Below are 21,714 nucleotides of genomic sequence, written 5' to 3'. Positions count from 1 at the left end.
GATAGGATACAGAAGGACCTAGACAAATTGGAGGATTGGGCCAAAAGAAATCTGATGAGGTTCAATAAGGATAAGTGCAGGGTCCTGCACTTAGGATGGAAGAATCCCATGCACCGCTACAGACTAGGGACCGAATGGCTAGGCAGCAGTTCTGCGGAAAAGGACCTAGGGGTGACAGTGGACGAGAAGCTGGATATGAGTCAGCAGTGTGCCCTTGTTGCCAAGAAGGCCAATGGCATTTTGGGATGTATAAGTAGGGGCATAGCGAGCAGATCGAGGGACGTGATCGTTCCCCTCTATTCAACATTGGTGAGGCCTCATCTGGAGTACTGTGTCCAGCTTTGGGCCCCACACTTCAAGAAGGATGTGGATAAATTGGAGAGAGTCCAGCGAAGGGCAACAAAAATGATTAGGGGTCTGGAACACATGAGTTATGAGGAGAGGCTGAGGGAGCTGGGATTGTTTAGCCTGCAGAAGAGAAGAATGAGGGGGGATTTGATAGCTGCTTTCAACTACCTGAAAGGGGGTTCCAAAGAGGATGGCTCTAGACTGTTCTCAATGGTAGCAGATGACAGAACGAGGAGTAATGGTCTCAAGTTGCAGTGGGGGAGGTTTAGATTGGATATTAGGAAAAACTTTTTCACTAAGAGGGTGGTGAAATACTGGAATGCGTTACCTAGGGAGGTGGTAGAATCTCCTTCCTTAGAGGTTTTTAAGGTCAGGCTTGACAAAGCCCTGGCTGGGATGATTTAACTGGGATTTGGTCCTGCTTCGAGCAGGGGGTTGGACTAGATGACCTTCTGGGGTCCCTTCCAACCCTTATATTCTATGATTCTATGAAAGCCCATTCTTTCAGTGTGAGCTTGCAGCAAACAGCCCACTGCTGGTATGGATCATGGTGAGGGACAGTGCTGGCTATTTTAGGGACTGCTGTCAAAGTATTTTTAAATCCACATGTTCTTATTTAGTGACACTAGAGCTATTTCAGGCATAGCCAGCTATTGGAATTTCTCTTACACAGTCAGATCATAATGTACCAAAATGGGAATTGCTGAACAGTGTGACCAGAACACTGACTGGTAAGCAGAAAACAAGCCTGATATTCTAAGTCTGGACATGGTTTCCTAGCTGGACTCTCACTGGCTTCTCCCACCACAGGTGGGACCTAAAGGCTATCCAGCAGAAGGAGCACCAAGCTCTGAGACCATTTGTTTCTAAGCATCAGGACCAGTCTATCAGAGGAGCCAGAGTAGATGGCCATGTGCATGGCTTTGGAGCAGTTTGTCCTAGTGAAGCTCTTGGACAGATGGACACTAACTCCAGGTCCACTAAATTAAGAGCCTTCTCCCCGCATCCATGCTGGCTCCCTTCAGCACCTATTGTCCCAGATTGGCTGCTTTGGCACCTGACACTTACATTTGGTTGGGATGTTCCTTTCCTGCACGGTAAGGGCATTCTCACTGTCAGCACTCCGCAGGCGCCCACGGGGGTCCAGGTACTGCAATGCCAGGCCCAGATTCTCCCCATTGGTGCTCAAGGAGCGGCTTGATGGCACTAGCGTGAATAGGTTCCCTTGGTGCCGCCGTATCCGGGGGAATGTCCTCCGGCCTGAAGATATTAACAACGGGGAAGAGGGAGAGAAGGAGAAAGAAAGTTAAGAGTGCCAAATAACCTAGGCACAAATAGGAAAGCATGGCCAGAGCCCGAGTCCTGGGGGGAAGGGGAAACCAGACATGTGAAATCCACTACAGTGCAGGTCACACACTGAAACATGCACATTCAGAGAGCATGCTACTTGAGCGCAGGACAACTTACCCTGGATCATAACCAAGAGAGATGGGAGGGGGAGTCACCTTACTGCCCTCACTCTGAGGCATACCTCCTCAGCAGCCTCACTAAGCTCCAAACAGGAACTTACTCTTAAATTCAAGCAAAGATTGAGGAGCCTTAGTGGGCAAGCTGCCATGCAAGCTCCGAGGCTTGCTAATGGCCACACAGGCTACAGCAAGAGGATTGAGAGACTGGCTTGCCAGATAACACCCCAGGCTTACAAACATAACACAGCACAAGGGGTAGTTAAGTAGGGTACACAGGCTAAGACCAACTTAATCTCTAAAATTACCCAAGCAGCCAGCAGGTCCTCTAACACACTTATTCCTTCAAATCCATTACTGTCTTACTAAAAGGAAGCTTTAAAGACTCTTTAAAGAGAGCACAGTGAGCCAGACGAGGTATAGCTGGTGCCAAGGATCCACGCTGGATAAAAATAGCAGAGGGGATCCCCAAGGTAGAAGCCTCTTTAGGTTATGGTCTCCAGCCTGTGGCCAAGGTGCTTATTCATCATCCCAGGCAAGGCACTGTTCAGCAGGGATGCTCTCAGAGAGGGAGAGCAGAGAGGGAGTAAAGGATGGCCAGCCTGCATTGGTAGGGAAACCTGGAATCACACATGGCAGCAATCATCTTGAGCTACCACCATCATGCATGGCACCAACCGTGTACACAAGGAAGCTGTGTGTGGTGAGGCTCTCCAAACACAGGAGTTACAGTTGTGCCCTAGTTAAGAGTTTCCCACAGCCACCCAAAGGTGCTGGCTTACCTCTAGAGCTGCTGCCTCCTTCCCCTCCAATTTCAATCCAAGAGGCGAAGGGCTGCAACATACTCACCGTCACTGTAATCTTTGTGTTGCATGGAGACATGGTAGCGCCGAGGGTACGTCCCCCCTTTCCCTGCTTTGTCATAGATTTGATTCTCACGATCTGGTACCAGGTAAGAAGAAGCAGAGGAAGACTCCTTATGCAATGTACACAAGTTCTAATGGCAGCACATTCCACTATCAGCAGGCTTCATAGGAAAAGGCAGTAAATTCATAGCTAGATTGAAAAGTTCTCAAATGTACCCAGCAAACAAGGGGGGATAATCACCAAAAAACCAGAAAATATAAGGAGTGAGACTAATATCTGCACATAATAAATTAGCTACACTAAAGTCAGAACCTGTATTAATATCTATAACAGATGCTTTTTATACTGGGTGCTGATATACCTGAGAATTCCTGTCTGTTGTCGGGGAAGCTTTGCGCTCTGGACATCCGTGATTTCCGAGAAGAAGGGCTATTTAAAAAAAGAGCACAAGCCATTTTAGACAGATATTTACAGCAGTGGACACTGCAATGAATTCAAAGGAAGTTAATTCAGCTCCACATGGGTAAGTGCAGTTTTCAAACCTCTGGCCCAGAAGCAACAGAAAGACAAGATGCTACACAGCAATATGATTGCTGCTGCAGTGATTTATTTCCTGCTTTTGTGCTATGGAAGTGAAAAGTTAAAACCCGGCTAAACCCAAGTTAGCTCGGTTTAATCTCCCCTGCCATCACCCCTGGTGGTCCAGCTTGTGCACCTAGACTGTTTACTCTCTGAGATAGAAAGTCTGTTACGGGTTTGACACAGTTCCCCTACTATTCAGGTCAACATACACTTTTCTCTACACATGACCAAAAGCAACCACCTTGCCAAAGTATGAACATGGTTAGCAGCATCTTTTGAAAAAAGAAAAGGAGTACTTGTGGCACCTTAGAGACTAACAAATTTATCTGAGCATTATTGGTTAGTCTCTAAGGTACCACAAGTACTCCTTTTCTTTTTGCGGATACAGACTAACACAGCATCTTTTGAGTCTCTCTCTCCTGCTCCTCCCCAACACATGGAATTCTTTGACCATGCTGAAGAATAGCCCCTTCCTTGGCAGCAGTGGCAGGAGACTTTGACAAAGGTTTTCAAGAGGTTAAGGTGGGTGGTTACACAAATCTAGTTTTCGCCACAAAACTAGGCTTCTCACATCCATTTCTCCTAAATAGGTTTAGATGGAGTGAGACTGACCCACCTTTCAGATTCCCTAATAAGAGGTCTTACTTAGCCTTCCTAGATCCTGGCCAACCCCCGCCCCCCCCAGGGAGCAGCCAAGTCCCCCTATTGCCAGCAGGGGGGAGTTTAACAACATGCAGGAGGAGGGAGAGAAATCCCTCATTTCCCTTTGGAATAAATGCTACATCATTTTGTAAAACACATGGATCTAGTGTAATGATATACCCCGTAACATCACAATTTGTGTTTGTTTTTTTTTTAAAAGTAGTTTCTTGTCAAATTCCAGTGCCCTGTAGCCAGAGGTTCTCTGACAGTCTAACCCCACACAATCTGCATACACTGAAAGGCTGTATTTTAAACTAACAAGCTATTTAAGACCCATTTGATTCGTTTATTTTATCTTCTGGCAAAACCATAATCTTAAAATGCAATTAATTCTCTCTAGGAAGTATATTGGGAAATTATGTAGGACTATGATTCTATTGTCTCTAAGTAAAATGATTTAAAGTGCAAAATAAACTAACCTTTACATAACCTCATCACAATATGATCACATAAGAGCTCTTATCAGTCTGTCTGTACCTGTCTGCTGATCTGTCCAAGGACTGACAACTTCCTGATATGGAATTTTCAGCACTGCTTAGAGGGTCCAACATCTGTAAAACAAGGTAATAAAACTGCAGTAGTAAGCTGAGTTGATGTTACCACATAAGATGCTGCATAGAAGGACGCAGCAGTCACCATTGCTCATCCAGAGTGAGTGACTGGGATTAGTCCAGAAAGGGAGGGGAACTATTTAGAAAGTACATCCCAACAAGTCCTCTGGGGGGGGTGAAAGATGGGATTATGGTTGCAGCAGTTCGGAGCCACCATGTTATTTTAGATAATGGAGAGCTCTGACATGCACGATATGGTTGGAGTCATACAGTCTGTGTTTGTATATTTAAGGAAGGAAATATACATCATACTGGAGCACAGTCGGCCTCACAACGTATAGAGCTGTCCCACCGCCCCAGCCTTGCCAATGAGTGTCACGCCCCAGCTCTCATCTGTGGGCCCCATTTGACTCCAGCAGCAGCAGAGATTCCGTTCCCTAACTGACCTCTCCACTCACAAGATGCACTGTGGCCTGGTTCCTGGTGTGTTTGAGTCTCTGCAGCCTCTGCTCAGACAGGGAAAGATCCCAGAGCCAGGGGGTGGTGACCCTGGGCATCCGTGTCAAGGGTGCACAGAGCAGCTCATTGACAGGTGGTGAGCCCGCACAGGTTATGCCTGGGGATTGCTCCTGGCAGTACAGCAGAGGGTTTCAAGGGCTGCACTGGAGTGGTACATAAACTATGCACCTATAAATGTTGTGTAACTGAACGAGCAAGCAGCAGCTGTTTGCTGGTGAATATTCTAGGATGAAGGCAGGCACAGGAAAGACTGCCAGCAGTACTGGTGCTTACTGGATTTATTCCCCACCCCTCACATGTTTATACTCACACACTGTTCACTGGTCTCTGGGATGAACTCGCCTTCACTGTTTATGCTGGTGTAAGACCCCTGGCGAGCAATTCGCTGTTGCCTCTCTGGAACATACCCAGGGGGAGGTGAACTTCGGCCTGTGTTCTGAGAACCTGGACCACAGATACAGAGGGAGGTTTATTATCCAGATGCTTAAGGAAGAGATTGTGTGCATGTACATAAAGACAAAAAAGAAAGTCAGGAACAGCCTGATTTCTGGAGCTCTCAAACATTCACGATGGTGAGAGCAATTCTGGAGCTATCGTAACAGGTATGTGCAGAGACTGAGCTCATAGGTGCTACTCAATACAATGGCTGCATTGCTGGCAAGTGAATAATTAGACAAGGACTGCTGTTTAAAATACCATGCAAGAGTCACCTGTGAAGCCCGTGAGCCCCAACAGATCACAGCTATCTATCCTGCCCTCTTCTCCTTTTTGAAACCGACCTCATGACACTCCAGGTGCTGTCTCCCATATCTCAGTGCTGGCAGGAGAGTGCAGCATTCAAAGGCAGAGGGCCTCCTTGCTACCCTGACCACATAATGGAGACATTATCCCCTTGCTGCCTGATCAGCTTCTGCCTACACAAAATGCTCCTGTCAAGACTGCCATTATTAATTACTACATGCAAAACACAGCACCATTTAGTTTGAGCAGCAGCATCACTGACGCCTAACTAGCATCACGTGCGCTAGCCATTCCAACATTTAGTGTTTCATTAAATATACATTATGGGAGACCTGCAGCAGTACTGGGTTTCATTAGTAAGCACACCCAGCTATCTCCTCCTTGCCATGTGAGATTTGTACTGCATAAACAGCTTGAAGACTGCACTGCAAAGATTAATGGTTTAGTCTCAACCAGCCTGAATGAGTCAATGACTAGAGGACAGGAGAACAATTTCTAGGGAAAAATTAAGAGCACATCACATTTTACTTGAACTTAGGGCACTGTGGTACTTACTGCAAGAGGTTTCTGGTCAAGCATCTGCTTCACTAGAGTGTACGCTATTTATTGAGGGTAGCCTAACCCCTAGCATTCTTCTTTCTGTGCATCTCAGAGTGCTTCATAAAAGGAGGGGATAAGGATACTGACACTTCACAGAGAGGGAAAACAGGCAAAGCTAGGGTAAGATCCTGATTACCAGAAGGGCTAGGCTAAGCACTTACAGCTCCTCCTGACTCAAGGTGCGAGTGATCAGGACCTTTAGAAAAAAATATTAGGACCAAGGCGACTTGCCCAAGGTGACAGAGTGAGTCAGCAGCAGAACTGGGAAGATAAGACTCCCAGACTTGTGCGCTTATATGATGTTGTCTTTAACCTATGCAATATGCCCAGCTGTTACAATAGGCACATGAAAACTGGTAAGCGCCTTCCTAATGACAATATTTCATACAGCTCTTCCCCCAGTTTATTATACTTGTGATAATGAACTGAAATCAGATCTACCTACATGCTGTGGGATAACTTGGAATGCGTCGGGCACCCGAGCATGTGCAAAAATTTACATCTGCTTTTAAAAAAATTACTGCCTGATTTTCCAAGCAAGTCTACAGGGGTCACATGACACTGGTAACCAATTAGAACCAAGATAAACAGGAGAGCATGCTGTATTGCTAGGCGGAGTCAAGAGAGCATACTTTCACTTTTTTCTGATACAATGCCATGGCTTGATGAAGGGAGCCCAAGTCCCGCTGGCTCCAGGCCAGCCACTATTGTGGGAAGGTCACCATCACTGGGCAGGAAAAGGAAGTCAGTTCTAAATCAATGTATATCAAAGGAAGTGAGTGAAAAGAAAACACAAGTGCTGCTAGACAGCACTTACCATTTTCAGTTTTGTTTTTTGTTTTTATAAAACTTATCTTTACTCCAGAAACCTCAATTGCAGAGCAGGCTTTAGGCAGACTGCCCGCTTTATATGATGGGTATCTACACAGGTGTATTCTGCACATCTAAACCATCACAACAGAACACTGCTCTGTATTAGTCTCCCATCTACATCTGGCATAAAAGCAGAGCTTGAAATCCTCCAGGAAATTGGGTTACATTCTTCACCCCAAATTAAGGGGAGGGGGAGGAAAGAGCAGCCACCTTCCAGAGATCTAGATTGATCTATAGGCTAGAGTACAACCATATCAGTGACAGGAATGAAGGCTTATCAGTATTTATTTTTGGGCTACAAATGAGGTGCCTGCCCGTCACCTAATCTGTCCCCCAGCTTGCCAGGGGCTGAGTAAATCTGCTGTGAAAAGTGATATTTGTATGTCTGTTAATATCACTTTTCACAGCAGCAGACTTGTTAGCTAGCTCCCAGGCAGTGCAAAGTGATATTAACAAACATACAAATATCACTTTTCAGAGGCAGACTTACTAGCTAGCAATTCTATTAAAAAACGAACAAACAAACCAAAAAAGCAAAAGGAACAACAACAAAAAAGACAAGAACATGCAAAACACCTTATTTGTATTTCTATTCTGTTTAGGTCCAGTAAATAGAGACAACTGTACATTGTTACTGAGTCTGAAAAAAAAAACCCTACATAAACAAATTACAATGACTTGGACAGGTATATGTGCATATTTATTTGTTTTTCCTAAAGCTAATTAAGTTTTTCAGAAAAATTGTCAGACCGGCAGCAAGAGGCCGCACTTCGAGGCCACCAAGAAATTTGTTGCGAAAACCCCTGAAAGGTACACTTGGTCCTGCCTCAGTAATGTGGGACGGACTCAAATGACCTCAAGGTTGCTTCTTGCCCTACATTTTTATGATTCTGTAATTACACATCAAGATTTAACACACAAAAGAAGCTTATTTATAAGTCACATTTGCGGATGGCATTTCTGCCCAAAGAGCTTTCAAGGGGTGTCTCAGAGTCCGTTTTCTCCTTTTTCACATTAAAAGTTTACAGCTTTTAAAAATAGTAACAGCTCTTAGCACTTCTCACCCACAGATCTCAGAAATACTTTACCGTTATGCAAGGGAATATTACAGATAAGCAGCTCAAACTAGTCAAAGCCATTGCAAGCAGGGGTCAAAGATAAATGTATACATTCATGGTAGCTCTAGGTCAACATATTAAATAGGGCACTACAACTTGCCTTAATGAATGGTGTGCCAGGTCCTTCGCTATACACACAAAAGCTTCCTGGGAAGTACTGAGCACCCAGAACTTCAAATGAAATGAAGGGGAGTTGATACTCAGCAGCTCACAAGAATTAGGTTTTCATTATGGAAGCGACCTTCAGTGCTCTGTTGTGGCTGCCCTACTGCTGAACGAAATGCAGCTGCTTTGGAACTCATACTGAAAAGTGCATGTCTGCTACAGTCAGCAGCCCTGAAAGGATCTTTCAACTGGAACATGAATTAATTAGAATAGCAGCTGTGAATAGCTCGAGAAATGGAAGGAAGGTACATTTATTTACTCTGATTTTCTTATTCTGAATGGGGCAGGCCCCAGCTACCTACCGTATTCACCCTTTGTTTGATCATCTGATACTAGCCACTATCAGAGATATCAGAATATGTGGGTCTCTAGTCTGATCTGCTATGGCAACTCCTATGTTCCTAGTAAAGCTTTAATCAGGGTGGCTGACAGATGCCAGAACCCAAGATTTATTTCATTGTAGTTTTGTGGACTAAAATGCCAGTCTAAATAAAAAAAGCTTAATGGACTAAATATGGCCTTTCCAAACCTCTAACCTCAATGAATTTCTGGGACATCCCACTTAGTAACTTTAGCTGTTCAACAGATTACATCAATATTCCTTACTATTATATCACAAACGTATAAAGGGCTTTTGATAAGGAATTATATTGTCCTAGGAAAAAGAAAAGGAGTACTTGTGGCACCTTAGAGACTAACCAATTTATTTGAGCATAAGCTTTCGTGAGCTACAGCATCCAATGAAGTGAGCTGTAGCTCACGAAAGCTTATGCTCTAATAAATTGGTTAGTCTCTAAGGTGCCACAAGTCCTCCTTTTCTTTTTGCGAATACAGACTAACACGGCTGTTACTCTGAAATTGTCCTAGGAATATTCCTACAATCCGTCAATAGATTTCTCACAACTGTCTCCTCTGACAGCATGAACACTAATGCCCAATGGATACACATGGCTAAGAATATGAAGATGGTTGGGAAGTGGTGAGAAATACTCACTGACAGACAGGAGCCTACTTCTGGGCTCTGGCGGCTGGTAGGCTGTGTTCACATCCCCCATAGATTGGGAAGTTTTGATCCTGACTTGTTTTGGCAGCCCCGAATGTGGTGAAGAACTAGTCTGGAGAGAAGAGAAAGCAGAAATTGAGCAGCCCGGACACATTTTCAGAAATATGAATTTTACTGCTAACAAGAAGGTGCATGAATGACAGTCCTGAAGACTGAAGTCCTTTTCATGCAGAGAGCAGGAACAATACAGGTAGCAGCAAGGCAAGCTTCCCAATTACAGGATGAAACAGGCAGAGAAGGTTCTGACCACTAGAAAACACTCCTCTTCACAATCTGGAATGGAACCCAAGGCTCACCATTCCTTTGGTGTCAGCAAAAGTCTAAAACCCACTGGCAAAATGTCTGAGGGCTGTAATACACTGATCTAGTTCTGGTTGATGAGCTTGGTGTGGGAGTGGTTGGGTGGCCTTTAGTGGGGTGTGATATACAGGTGAGACTGGATGACCTGGAGGGATGTAATCCCTTAAACTAGGTTTTGTCCTCCTCTAGGAGCTACAGAGGATGACAACCTACTACTGTTATCAGCTACTCCATCAACTCAAGTGTCAGAGACTGAGTTATGGATTTAAAGGTCCCAATCACACTGACAAGCCATTTGAGTGTCAATGTGATTCCACATGATGGAATTTATTTCTTCTGTTTTTTAACAAGCTAGGAAATTGCACACAATCTACACTAAAATTATATAGTCAAACACACAAATTAGGAAATCACAAAATTAAGATTGCCTGGGCAACCTTAATCCAGCCCCCCTGCACATATGAACTCTGATAGTCTTTAATTACATGATCATATTTCCACACGATCTCTAAGTGAGTCAAGGAATAGATGGAGTAATTCAATATTTTGTTTTATCCTCATTGTTCAGTGGTGTCACTCCAAGCCTTATTATAGCACACTATTCAAATGCTGCTGAGGGCAGAATTTTAATTTCCTTGTGGTCTTTTCTGTGGTGCTTATCACACTAGTATCTGAGTGCTTCATAAATATTATCTTATTTTCACATCACCAATGTGAAGTTGGAGGATTATTCATGTTTAATAAATGGGAAACTGAGGCACAGAAAAATTAAGGTAAAAACTGTTCACTAATTTTGGGTGCTCATTTTGACACACCTAGGATCTGATTTTTCAGAGTATTTAGCATTACGTAGTAATTTACATGTCCATTGCCTTCGGTTGCAGCTGAGTGTAATCAGTACTTCTGGTGATTAGATCCCAGGGTCTGAAGTTGGGCATCTACAAAATGAGAACACAATGGAAGTGACCACCTAGGAGAAGTTGGGTTAAAATGCCTTGTTTAGCATCATACCGGAATTCTTCTGGAGATGCAGGGATTGAATCCAGTTCTCCAAGGTAACGTTCAGCTTTCTTAAACCTGAGACTATTCTTTCTCTTCTTGCAATCCCCTGCCTCATATAAACCTTCCAGATTCTGCAACAAATGAGGAAGGGGTCCTACGAACAACCTTCTATCCTTTGACTGAGGCGGGGATTCTGTGTAAAAAACTAGTATGTGACCATGTAATTAACGACTGTTTCGTACTGCATATGCACAAGGGAGCTGAATTACGTTTTCACAGGCAACCTTTTGAGTGCTTCATTTTACATTAGAAGACTATGAATGTTGCAGTGTGTAACTGGTATATAAAATTTGACGATATTACTATACAAAATCAAAGCCCCTGAGCCAATGGCTTATTGGGCTGATAGGGTTAAGGCCCGTCCGTTTCACAGCCAATAGTACACAGGGGGTGATGAGGCCAATATCACATCTGACCACCTTAACCCAACAGATCACACACCCATTTTGCATCTGGGTGAATGGGACGTCAGTGAGAGACTGGAACTCACAACCTTCAGAATTGTAGTCAAGTGCCTTAACTACCCAGCCACTGCACCTTATATTACTATACACAGCATGCAAAATATTTAAAAAGTCATGGCTTGATTTTCAGGTGAACAAAAAGAAAGAGGGAACTAAGCTTACCCCCAAATCAGTTTTTTTCAGATCCTAAGGTGGTACAGCTGAACACAGCCTCACAGGGTCTGAAGGACATATGCAGGAGAACTGAGGTGATATAGAGCCCTGCTAGACACCATGAATAGGATTTCCAAAAGCACTCAGTGTTAGCCTACCTCTGCTCCCAGTGAAATAATGGTAAAACACACTATATCAATGGGAGCAGAGTTAGGCCAACCCCACCATGTATCTACCCAGCTATTAAAGGAACACGGAAAGCACTGTCTCTGTGGGCAGAAGGGGCAGCAAGAGTGAAGGGCATGGATGAATCTTCAACAGAAGCAGATAGCCCTACTAAGAATGTCATCAACACACCTGACTGTAGTTACATACATACACAATGCCAGTTCTCTCAGATCTGGTGAAGTTGTTTTCTATGGAAGGGAAGCTAAGCCAGTAAGCAGATGCTAGTTGTGGCTACCGTTAAACTAACGCGGATTGTGTAATCCACTGTCCTCTGACTGCTTCATAAAGGCGCCTAAGCAACTAGAGATAAATTACCAACATTAATTCTTTCAGTGACAAAGGGACGCTCTATTTTAATGAAGGGTTTGGGATATTGTTTATCTAACCCAGTAGATAAGGACCTAGTCTTCCCTAAGACAGATGTTTACAACAAATTGGGTAGATATCTTTTATTTAAACCCCGCAACAGCTCTCCTCTTCACCCTGCCCCTCCCTGCAGCTGACCAGACACCGCAAATCACTAATCACTGGCAACATACACATCAAATTCTCTCAGACATTGCCTTCTCACCGACAGCTGCGGCAGCAGCTGAGATTGGTTAGGCCAGCCTTGCTAACTGCATGACCGTCTGTTGAGAGCCCTCGCCTGTCTGGCTGGACCCCCTGGTGGCACCCCAAAGCCAGAGCTTGCTGAACAGCAGGGTACAATGGAAGACTAGTTACGTTCATTTTTTTCCACCAAGGCAACACTTTTGAGGCAGGGGTTGGAGTGGGGGTAACTATTACAGTGTCTCAAGTTCTCTCTCTCAATTTTTTTATTTGAGATTTTTTTTCTATGGACCAGATCCTCAGCTATTCTATATTGATGTAACTCCACTGAAGTCAACGGTGTTACACCAAAATCCAATGAAGATCTAGCCCTACTACTCAATCTTCTCTACAAGCTCACTTGATTGGCTATAGCAGTGCCTACCATCAGCATCTGTACTGTTAGAAAGGATCAAAGGCAGAGTTTCTTTTTAAAAGGATAAGGTACATAGATGCCCTGGCAAGAGGCACAATATCAAAATTAATGTAAGTACTCTCGTAAACTCAGTCTCTCACCAGTAAAGTCACAGGCAGTGCAGTAAAACTAGATTAGTTTTGCACACATATTTGTGCCAAAATCACTGCATTACCTTTCCATCCCAAAAAAAGAAAAAAGAGCCCAACCAAAACAAAATCTGCATCCTGTACTTCAGGAAAAAATGCTTCCCGCTGCCTCACTCGGATGAGATCATGCAGCCAAGAAGCCTCCTTCAGGCTCATGGGCTTTTGCTTTATCACATGCAGGGCTCTCTTGTCAAGCAGCTTGGAGATGAAGAGGAAGTCAGAGGAGAGGGGAAGTAGTGGCACTTGAAGCCCTTGCTGTGCAACAATTTGCTTCTGCTTCCAGCAGAAGAGGAAAAAACAACTAACAGAGGACATCACCACAGCACTGACTAACGGTTGGTGAGGGGAGGAGAATTCATTCTTTACTGCAGGTGGTCAGTGGTGGCTTGTGTAAAGTTTGGATAATCTCTTACACCGAGTAGTAGCCTGAAAACATTCAAGTTAACAGAGGGCAGTAAAAACATGATTGTTTCTTCTCCAATACCAAAAATTTAAGGCTCTCTTTTACAGAATATTTCCTGATCGCACAGTGGTGGTGTTAAACCATATCTGAAGGTCATTGTACTTTTATCTAACATGGATGATGATGTTTCAGAGATGCTGAAGTACCTTTAAATCCTTAAATCTGACCTCTCCAAGAATTACAGGTGTGCTGAGCACTCATCCTTATGGAGAAGTCCTACAGAATTTAATAGAAATGAACTTTCAGGATTTGATCGCAGCGACATTTAGAGTAACTTTTTGTGCAGCTCCATGTACCATTCTCTGCACGTTATTAGCTATTTGCATTTAACCATAAACTTTAGCTTTAAAAAAGTTGTGTGGATCGAATGCTGGTGGAAATAATTCACTAGGGCTGTTGACTCAGTGTGTGTCCTCTGTTTCTCTATAGCAGCAAGCAGCACAAGCCTCCATCCTGCCAGTATGGCTTAGCCTTAACATGGAAAGTTTTGGGGGGGGAAACTCTCCTGGTGGAACAAGGGTAGCACAGTTTTCATGGTCTCTCAGTGCAAAGCACAGCAAGTTTCTGATGTGGGAGCTGGAATTGAGACCCTTCAAGCTCATCTCATACAGGCAGAAGTAAACATCCATCACATGGGAGCAGCTTTTGGCTGAATTAGGCTGGATTCAAACTAGCGACCTACAAGCTGAAAGGCTTTGTAGCTCATTAGGCAATATCATGAGGCATCCAGTCCCCCAAGAAGTGCAATATTATACCTTCAAAAATAAGGCTTGCTTTCTGGAATGGTGAGGTAAAATCAAGTTTTGACCTTTAAGGAGTTTACAGGGCAGGGCCTTCTGCTCTCTGGGCACGCAGGCAAAATGTCCCACATGTTGCACTCAGTTTCCTCCAAACACTCTACTAGCAAGTGTCCCACCTTGTTCTTATAGGGACACTGCCTACTCTAATTAAAATACTGTCAAAAACCCAGCCAAACAAATATTAAGTTATAAAATTCACATAGTACGTGCTATCTAATCAAAACCAAAAATCAACTTTCTATGAGCCAAATCCACTAAGATCACCTGGCCTAGTTTACCAGGGGATGCTCCTGATGCTCTATTTATACTAATTTTAACTCTTAAAAGTCTGCTGAACCAGGAAAAAAATTAAGCCAATACTTACTAGTAAAGTCCAAGTAAAGAGGTTATTTGAATGTGGAGCATAGCAGTCTTACTACTTTATATTGCTTCTCTTACTGGAGTACCACTGCAGTGCAAGGCTCTTTAACTAGGGGACATAAGGATCTCAAGGTGAAAAATCTCAAGCGTTTCACTTAGTTGCAGTGTCACAAAATTGGTTACTTACATGGTTTCTCTCCTGGGACAGCAGTAATATTCTAAGGCTTTTCACATTTGAGCTTCGGTCCAAGATATCTACTGCTTTATCCAGGTCATCTTGATTTTTTAAGGGAATAGATAACTGCAAAATGTAGAACAAGGAAGAAACATAATTAACAGAGCCATTAAACTTAACACTGCACATTGTCCAGTCAGATGTTTAAACAAACACTGGAAGATTTAGCGTACGAGATAGGATAACGAAGCATTTAGAGTCTCTCTTTGGACTTTCAAGAAAACTGTTCACGATGCCATCTTTTTGCAATGGGACATTCCTCCCACCCCTTTCCCAATACTGGCTGACCTCACAGAAGATTCCCCATGGGAGTGAGCTGCAAAAAGGCTGAGATTTCTACTTGAATTTGCTCTGGGGATCAAAAAACAAACAAACCAAGGTCTGAGCAAGGTCCCTCACTCCACAATGCAGCAGCAGTGTCACAAGGGATACTTGTGAATCCAGGAATAAGGGGGCAGGTGGAAAGTGGACCTCAGGTAATAGACTAATGCAGGGAGGAGGAACACCACTGTTTTTAGCCACATTAGATAGAATTGAGCTCCTGTGGGAGATAATAAAAATGAGAATATGCACCTTGCTACAAAGCTAGGAGGTTAAATCCAGAGGCTCTCTGCAATTTAGCTCAGGAGTACCCCACTAGGAGGAGAAATGACAGGCAGACAACTGGGGAAGTTCTGGAATGTACCCCACATGCATTTCCTTTATACATAAAGAGCAAAATAGTAACTTCAGCCACCTCCTCTCTGGCATCCCCAGTGCCCTCATCACCCCCCTTCCATACATCCCAAAATCCGGCCAATAAATTATCTTCACCTGAAAAGATCCACCTCCCTAGATCCTCACTGCTCAAACTTCTTGTCCTTGCCTCCAAGGCCTTACACCGCTCCATCCCAGCCTACATCTGATACCAACTTTTATCAGGTTGCTCTCTAATGCCCCATTTGTCTCCTTCTCTTACTACTGTCTTTTCCCCACAGCACCCCCTTTGTGGCATACTCGCCACCATGCTTCCTGCATTTAACTCCACCTAAAGTGTATGTATGATAAAAGGGAAAGTGAATGGCTCAGAGGAGACATGCAAGAAATGAATCAAGCTAACGAAAAACCCCTTATTCTTTCCTCTCTAGTGCATCTTGTCTACTGTGTCTATCAGACTGTAAACTCTTTGGGGACAGACACTGTCTTCACTGGGTGTCTTGAACTGCACCAAAACACATTGGTGCTAATAAGCAATCACCATGCCCTGAATATTTACAGACTGTTGCACTTTCATATTTATAAAGAACAGCAAATTTGCCCCAGCGAAGGTGCTGGAGAACTATTTGACTTCAAGAATGTCAGTTCATACGCCAGCACTGAGGATCATAGAATCATAGAATATAAGGGTTGGAAGGGACCCCAGAAGGTCATCTAGTCCAACCCCCTGCTCGAAGCAGGACCAAATCCCAGTTAAATCATCCACTTATTCCTGTTAATTTTTGTGACATTGTGTTGGTAAGGAACAGATCTAAATTATAAAAAAAATCCCATCCTTTAGGGTGTAGTATGGGAAAGGAAAAAGGGGGAGGGCAGTGACATATTCCAAGAGGTGGGAGACAACAAGGAATTTCAACAGCACCAGCATTTGGAATGGACAGCACAATGGTCACATGACTCCAAATTCCCTCCATTTCCCCTGAAACCCACATCCCCTCCAAAAAACATGTACAGGAGAAAGTAAGATGTCAATTTTTCCAAAGCAAACAGTTAGAAATCAGTGTGATTTTTGCTTATAGTGCCATTTTTCCTCAAGAGCTAACTCGTGCAGTAACTGTTAATTTCAAATGAAATTTGGGAAGTTAAATTCAAACGCAGTCTCTAGAGAAGCCCCTGTGTACTTTTCACACTGCCTGGAAAGTGTCTGTACCTCATTGTTCATGTAGTGGAGATCCAGTGGTTGGCCAAAGGCTGTTTTCACTTTCTGCTGTACATCTTCATATCGCACAGGTCGGACAAATGGAATAATTCTGGAGGGCAAAAAAGACAGTCACTGATTGTCCAAACTAAAACGATTCACTGGCTAACTGATGTGGTCAGAACCAAGTGAACAATTCAAAAACATCAACGCATTAATTCATTCAAATGTTGCACTTTTCTGTCACAAATTATCCTTAACAGGGAGTGATTTTCTCAAATTTATTAGTTGAAATTCATTTAATTGTTTTTGCAAGGGATTCTTGGCTCATAGCTTGCTTGCAAGCGGTTCATTCGGAGTACATATTATAAGTTAGAGCTGTTTGACAGGACACAGTATGTTTCTGTTCCCTGATTAGATAAATATGTAACTTATACTGGTGGAATATCTCCCTCTACAGGCTGCTCCACGTACGAAGATGAGTCTACTATAGCTGCCAGCTAAATGAGTTATCTCCTTAGCTCAAGTAGAGACTCACATTTGGTTCTGAAGGTCACAAGTTCAAGTCCTGCTGAAGGCCAAGATTGATGCTAAAAGTGAAATGACTCAGTGTCTGGTGCAAATACTCAAGTTTATGAATTTAAGACCTACTTCCTGATATTTTCCAATATTTGCTTATAATTAGCCATTTCCACAAACATTCCCACAAGTAAGCTTGTTCCCTGGAAGTGTTTTCTTGCCTCTAACAGAGAAGGACACAAGCACACTTGATTCAAGTAAAAAACCCAGATTCACAGAAATTGCTTTTCACCCTGCTTTGGCCATCCAGAGCATCCAAGTCCCAAGATCTTGAATTGCAGCACCAGCAACTGCTGTGCAGTCTTTGCTGCCGCTACTCAAACACTTGCAATATTCCAAGTTTCTGTCAATGAATATAGCTGGATTTAACTGAGGCTGGACAACGTTGACCATTATTATTTGTATTGTTGTAGTGCCTAGGAGCCCTCATCATGAGCCAGGAAGCCATTATGCTAGGAGCTGTATAGAAAGAACAAAACATTTTCAGTTTTGTGCTAAACAAGCCTGATACTTCAAAGTTTAAAGGTGGCCAACCACACTGGACAGGAAGGACACCCCTCATTTCACTGTGTCAAATATTACACAACTGGCCAGGTACATGGTGGGGTTTTGTTCAGTTACCTCTGAACTGGCATGGGAAGTTTTATACTCCTATGTTCCAAATAAAATACTGTAAAATATATGACAGACTCATACTCCACGTACTGAAAACATCCTCTCAAATCTCCCAAGAGCCAATATAAATAATAAACATTTAAAAGGAGCACCACCAACACTTTCCTTGTGTACCTATAGGTAACGTGCCTCTGGACAGCTCTGTCAACATGGATATTAGGAGTCCAGTACCAAACTAGCTTTAGCCTGTCAGTAACCTACACAAATGACAAGAATATATATTAATCTGCTTAGTTTTCCCTGAATACAACCCTCTTGCCATACCAAGATCCTAGTTACAACATTCAGCCATTTCGCCCTCAGTCTCATTTGAAAAGGAATTTTAAAACCCAAAACTACGTAAACAGCCAGAAGCAATCCAAACCAGTCAATGGTGTGGCTACTTGTGGGGGACTGTGCATGACCCTGTGGCATAGTCGTGCTTCCAAGGACTGCAATACAGCTTTCCTTGTTGAGTATTATTATTGTTTCATTTGCTTTGAATAGGAACTAGAAAGGTTTCAGGCAGCAAGGTAACAGGTAACCTCAGTGCTGATTCTATAAAAGTGTTTCTTTTGTTGGAATGTTCTTGCTGTTGAAAGTTGTCAAGTACTCAGCAAGTCATATATCCCAACAACACTACATTAAGGGACTATTTTTCCTCTATCCAGTGGAAGGATCAATGTTGTGAAGCTCTGTGCTACATCAGGACTCTAGCTCTATTTACATCAACACTAAGCAACTGTGCATGTCAAGTGAAGGCCTAAAGAATGGCTCTCTCAACTCCCTTAAAACATTTAACCCCTTCACTGGCATTCTCAGGACATTCATGTGTCAACAGAACATCAACCCATTTTAATGCAATGTCAGGACACATGAGGCAAATGCGTTTCCCAGACATAACTTAGGAGTCATTCAGCACAAGAAGGCATAAAGACATACCTGCGGTGGGGAAGGAAGTGGAGAGTTCAACTGGCAAGAGTACAATTAACCGGCCCTTCTCTCTACCCAACCAGTCCACAGAGGATCCACCAGGGCTGCTGGGTCCCCAGCAGCCTGCCCTCTCCATTCCACATGGGCCAGGCTGTATGTTTGCCCCTGTCTCTCCAACTACATCTGCTTCTGGGCCTTGCTACCCCTCCCACCAGATTCCTCTCCAGCTTTTCTATTCCCTTTCCTTCCACCCATCACTCTCCACACTCCTTTGTTTCCCCAAACCAGTGATTCTCAACCTACTTACCATAGTGGGTCACATCCAATACCATCTGTATGGCCCTGAGGAGGTCAGCTGATCAACCCTCTTGATGGGCTGATGGGCCACAGATTGAGAACCACTACCCGAAACCCACTAGGGTCCTCCTCCATAAACAAACATAGAACTAAACCCATGCCCTTAGCTTACATGTTGTACCCCTTCCCCCCACCCTTTGTTTAGATGATTTGCTCTTAGGTGCAGGGACTCTTGTATGTGTCTGGACAGCACCCAGCACATTCTGAGAGTTAGTCTAATACAAATCTGATGGCTGCTCAGCTTCCTGCTGTTACATGAAGCAAGTTAGTGTAGCTCCTAGAGAATGGAAGTCCACATCACTGCCACCACAACTATTAGCACTAATTGGCAACCCTGCTGTCAGCCTTCAAGGGAAAGTACTGAATAGGCCACTGAGCTCCTGTCCTATCCCTAGAGGCAATACCCTTCAGATGAGGGTAGAGACATGTTGCTTGGGAAGCTCCAGTTTTCACTGCTTGTGCTTCCTCGCCCTGTGATACTGGTCTCCAACACTATCAATCCAGCAGATTTCACCACCACTAGATACCCTTTAAGTATATAGAGGTTTTGTTTTAATAATTCCTAACTTCAGTCTGCTTCCTCAGCCCCTTGCTACTAGACCTACAACGTTTAGCTATTTAGAAATAGCCCTTGTTAAAAAAGGCAGCCCACAATAACATTTTCTGCATATTACCAAGAAACCAATCCATGAAATTATAGTACTTTGGCACTGGGCAAATGTAACTTGGCTCCCAGCTGCAGTGAAGCCCCTTATAAAGGCTTCTATTCTACACACACGGCACGAAAAACACACAAGATTTGTGGCACCCGAAAACAGCTCTATTAGAGGAGTGCACAGTTTTTAAACTAACACAAAATCATGGAGTTCAGGGTTTCAGGAGTCCATTCCTGCCTGACCACCTTAAATATTTGTGGTTAGATCTGGCAGCTTCTCTGAAATGAAACACACACACTTACATTCTCAGCGCAAGCCTTCTGTCTGTAACTGCATGCCACTTTGGGAATGGGGAATTAGGGCAAGCGTAACTGCATAATTAGACTAACACACAATCAAGCTTTTCATCTCAAAGTTACTTAAAAAAACCACTTTCTGCTTCCCTGAGCTCTGTGCCACCTTAAATACAAGCGCTTGGGAAGGAGATGTGAAAGACAATAGCACTGTTGATGAGGTTCCACTTCCGAAGTTACCTTGTCACAACAATGTATATCGCAAAATATTGTGGCATGTCGGACAGTGGCTCTGTTGTACTCCACAGCATTCCTGTGTGACACCTGAAGTCAACTCATGTCAGCTCTCTATTAGGAATGCAGTAGATCATGACTATGACTACTTTTGGATTTTCTCTTGGTGTACCAAAAAGATTAGTGTGTTGTCTGCAGGAATTCAGGCATACAGTGAATTTTGAGAGTCGTATGATCCAATGGCTTAAAAAAAAAGTTTATGAAATTGTTGACTCTTCCCTGCCATCTTCTCCACTGTGTGTATTGTCAAGGAATTAGATGTAGTGTTATCAATTGGGTGAAATCTTATTCTGAGTTATATTAAACCCCCACTGAGATTGGTAGGTTTAATTTACCCTTCAATTAACATAATTGTAAGCATAAGCCAAATGTAAGACAACACCCAGAGGCTTTTGGCGGTGTACTGTTTTGGGTAGGGGTGTGGGAGGAACACAGAAACTGAGGTCAGATAGGAAGACAGACAGCCGGAAGGAGCATGGTGGCTGACCCTGGATGAAACCTGAGAAGAGGTTTTTGGGTCACGGCTAAAAGAGTGCTCTTGGTCCTGTGAACAAAAGAAGCTGTTTCTTACTATTTGATTCCTCCTGTGTTCAGAGACACAGGACTTTGCACACTTCTTGTAAATAAACAAGATTGCTCCAAAGAAAACACTAGACTATCAGCAAAAAGAAAAGGAGGACTTGTGGCACCTTAGAGACTAACAAATTTATTTGAGCATAAGCTTTTGTGAGCTGTAGCTGTAGCTCACAAAAGCTTATGCTCAAATAAATTTGAGAGTCTCTAAGATGCCACAAGTACTCCTTTTCTTTTTGCGGATACAGACTAACACGGCTACTACTCTGAAACTAGACTATCAGTTTTTACTTCCAGCAGGAACATCCCCAGGGCCCTGAACTTTGACTAGCTGCTTGGATTGAAAAGGGGCAACAGTATTGTCTCTCCTGTACTCCTAGGACAACAAAACTGAAACAATTTCAAGATTTATCAACATCTTAAAAATGTTAGCACAATGTTCTTTAACTGCAATAACACTCCTCTCTCTCTCTATGGAATCAGACACATTTTAAAATGCTTAAGTTGTCTGTGTACAAGGTAATTTATCCCAACAAAACATTCTTGTGTCCCAAGAAAGTAGGAACTACAGGACTTCACTAAGTTTTAATTGCTGGAAGTTATACTGTACACATGGAAATGCCTTAAAGTATTAATTCTGGGGTTTTGTAAGTCTTGCAAAATCCAGCA

At 43.4% G+C, this 21,714-nt stretch overlaps 1 protein-coding gene across 1 annotated transcript in view; it reads right to left on the bottom strand.

The window, feature by feature from the left end:
- The window catches only part of MAP3K3 (mitogen-activated protein kinase kinase kinase 3), a 53,765-nt gene that overhangs the window by 15,616 nt on the left and 16,435 nt on the right, over positions 1–21,714 (bottom strand). The window contains exons 5-12 of the mRNA XM_048829907.2: positions 16,719–16,818; positions 14,765–14,878; positions 9,527–9,647; positions 5,346–5,479; positions 4,443–4,516; positions 3,043–3,110; positions 2,664–2,756; positions 1,417–1,608 (exon numbers count right to left, since the gene is read on the bottom strand). Of these exons, the coding sequence (XP_048685864.1) occupies positions 1,417–1,608; positions 2,664–2,756; positions 3,043–3,110; positions 4,443–4,516; positions 5,346–5,479; positions 9,527–9,647; positions 14,765–14,878; positions 16,719–16,818 (896 nt within the window). The remainder of the gene's footprint in view (positions 1–1,416; positions 1,609–2,663; positions 2,757–3,042; positions 3,111–4,442; positions 4,517–5,345; positions 5,480–9,526; positions 9,648–14,764; positions 14,879–16,718; positions 16,819–21,714) is intronic.

Source organism: Caretta caretta, chromosome 27 (genome assembly GCF_965140235.1).
Source record: "Caretta caretta isolate rCarCar2 chromosome 27, rCarCar1.hap1, whole genome shotgun sequence".
Classification (NCBI taxonomy): domain Eukaryota; kingdom Metazoa; phylum Chordata; order Testudines; family Cheloniidae; genus Caretta; species Caretta caretta.
Note: the sequence above shows the minus strand (reverse complement) of the source record. Positions and strands in the feature narration are given on the sequence as shown.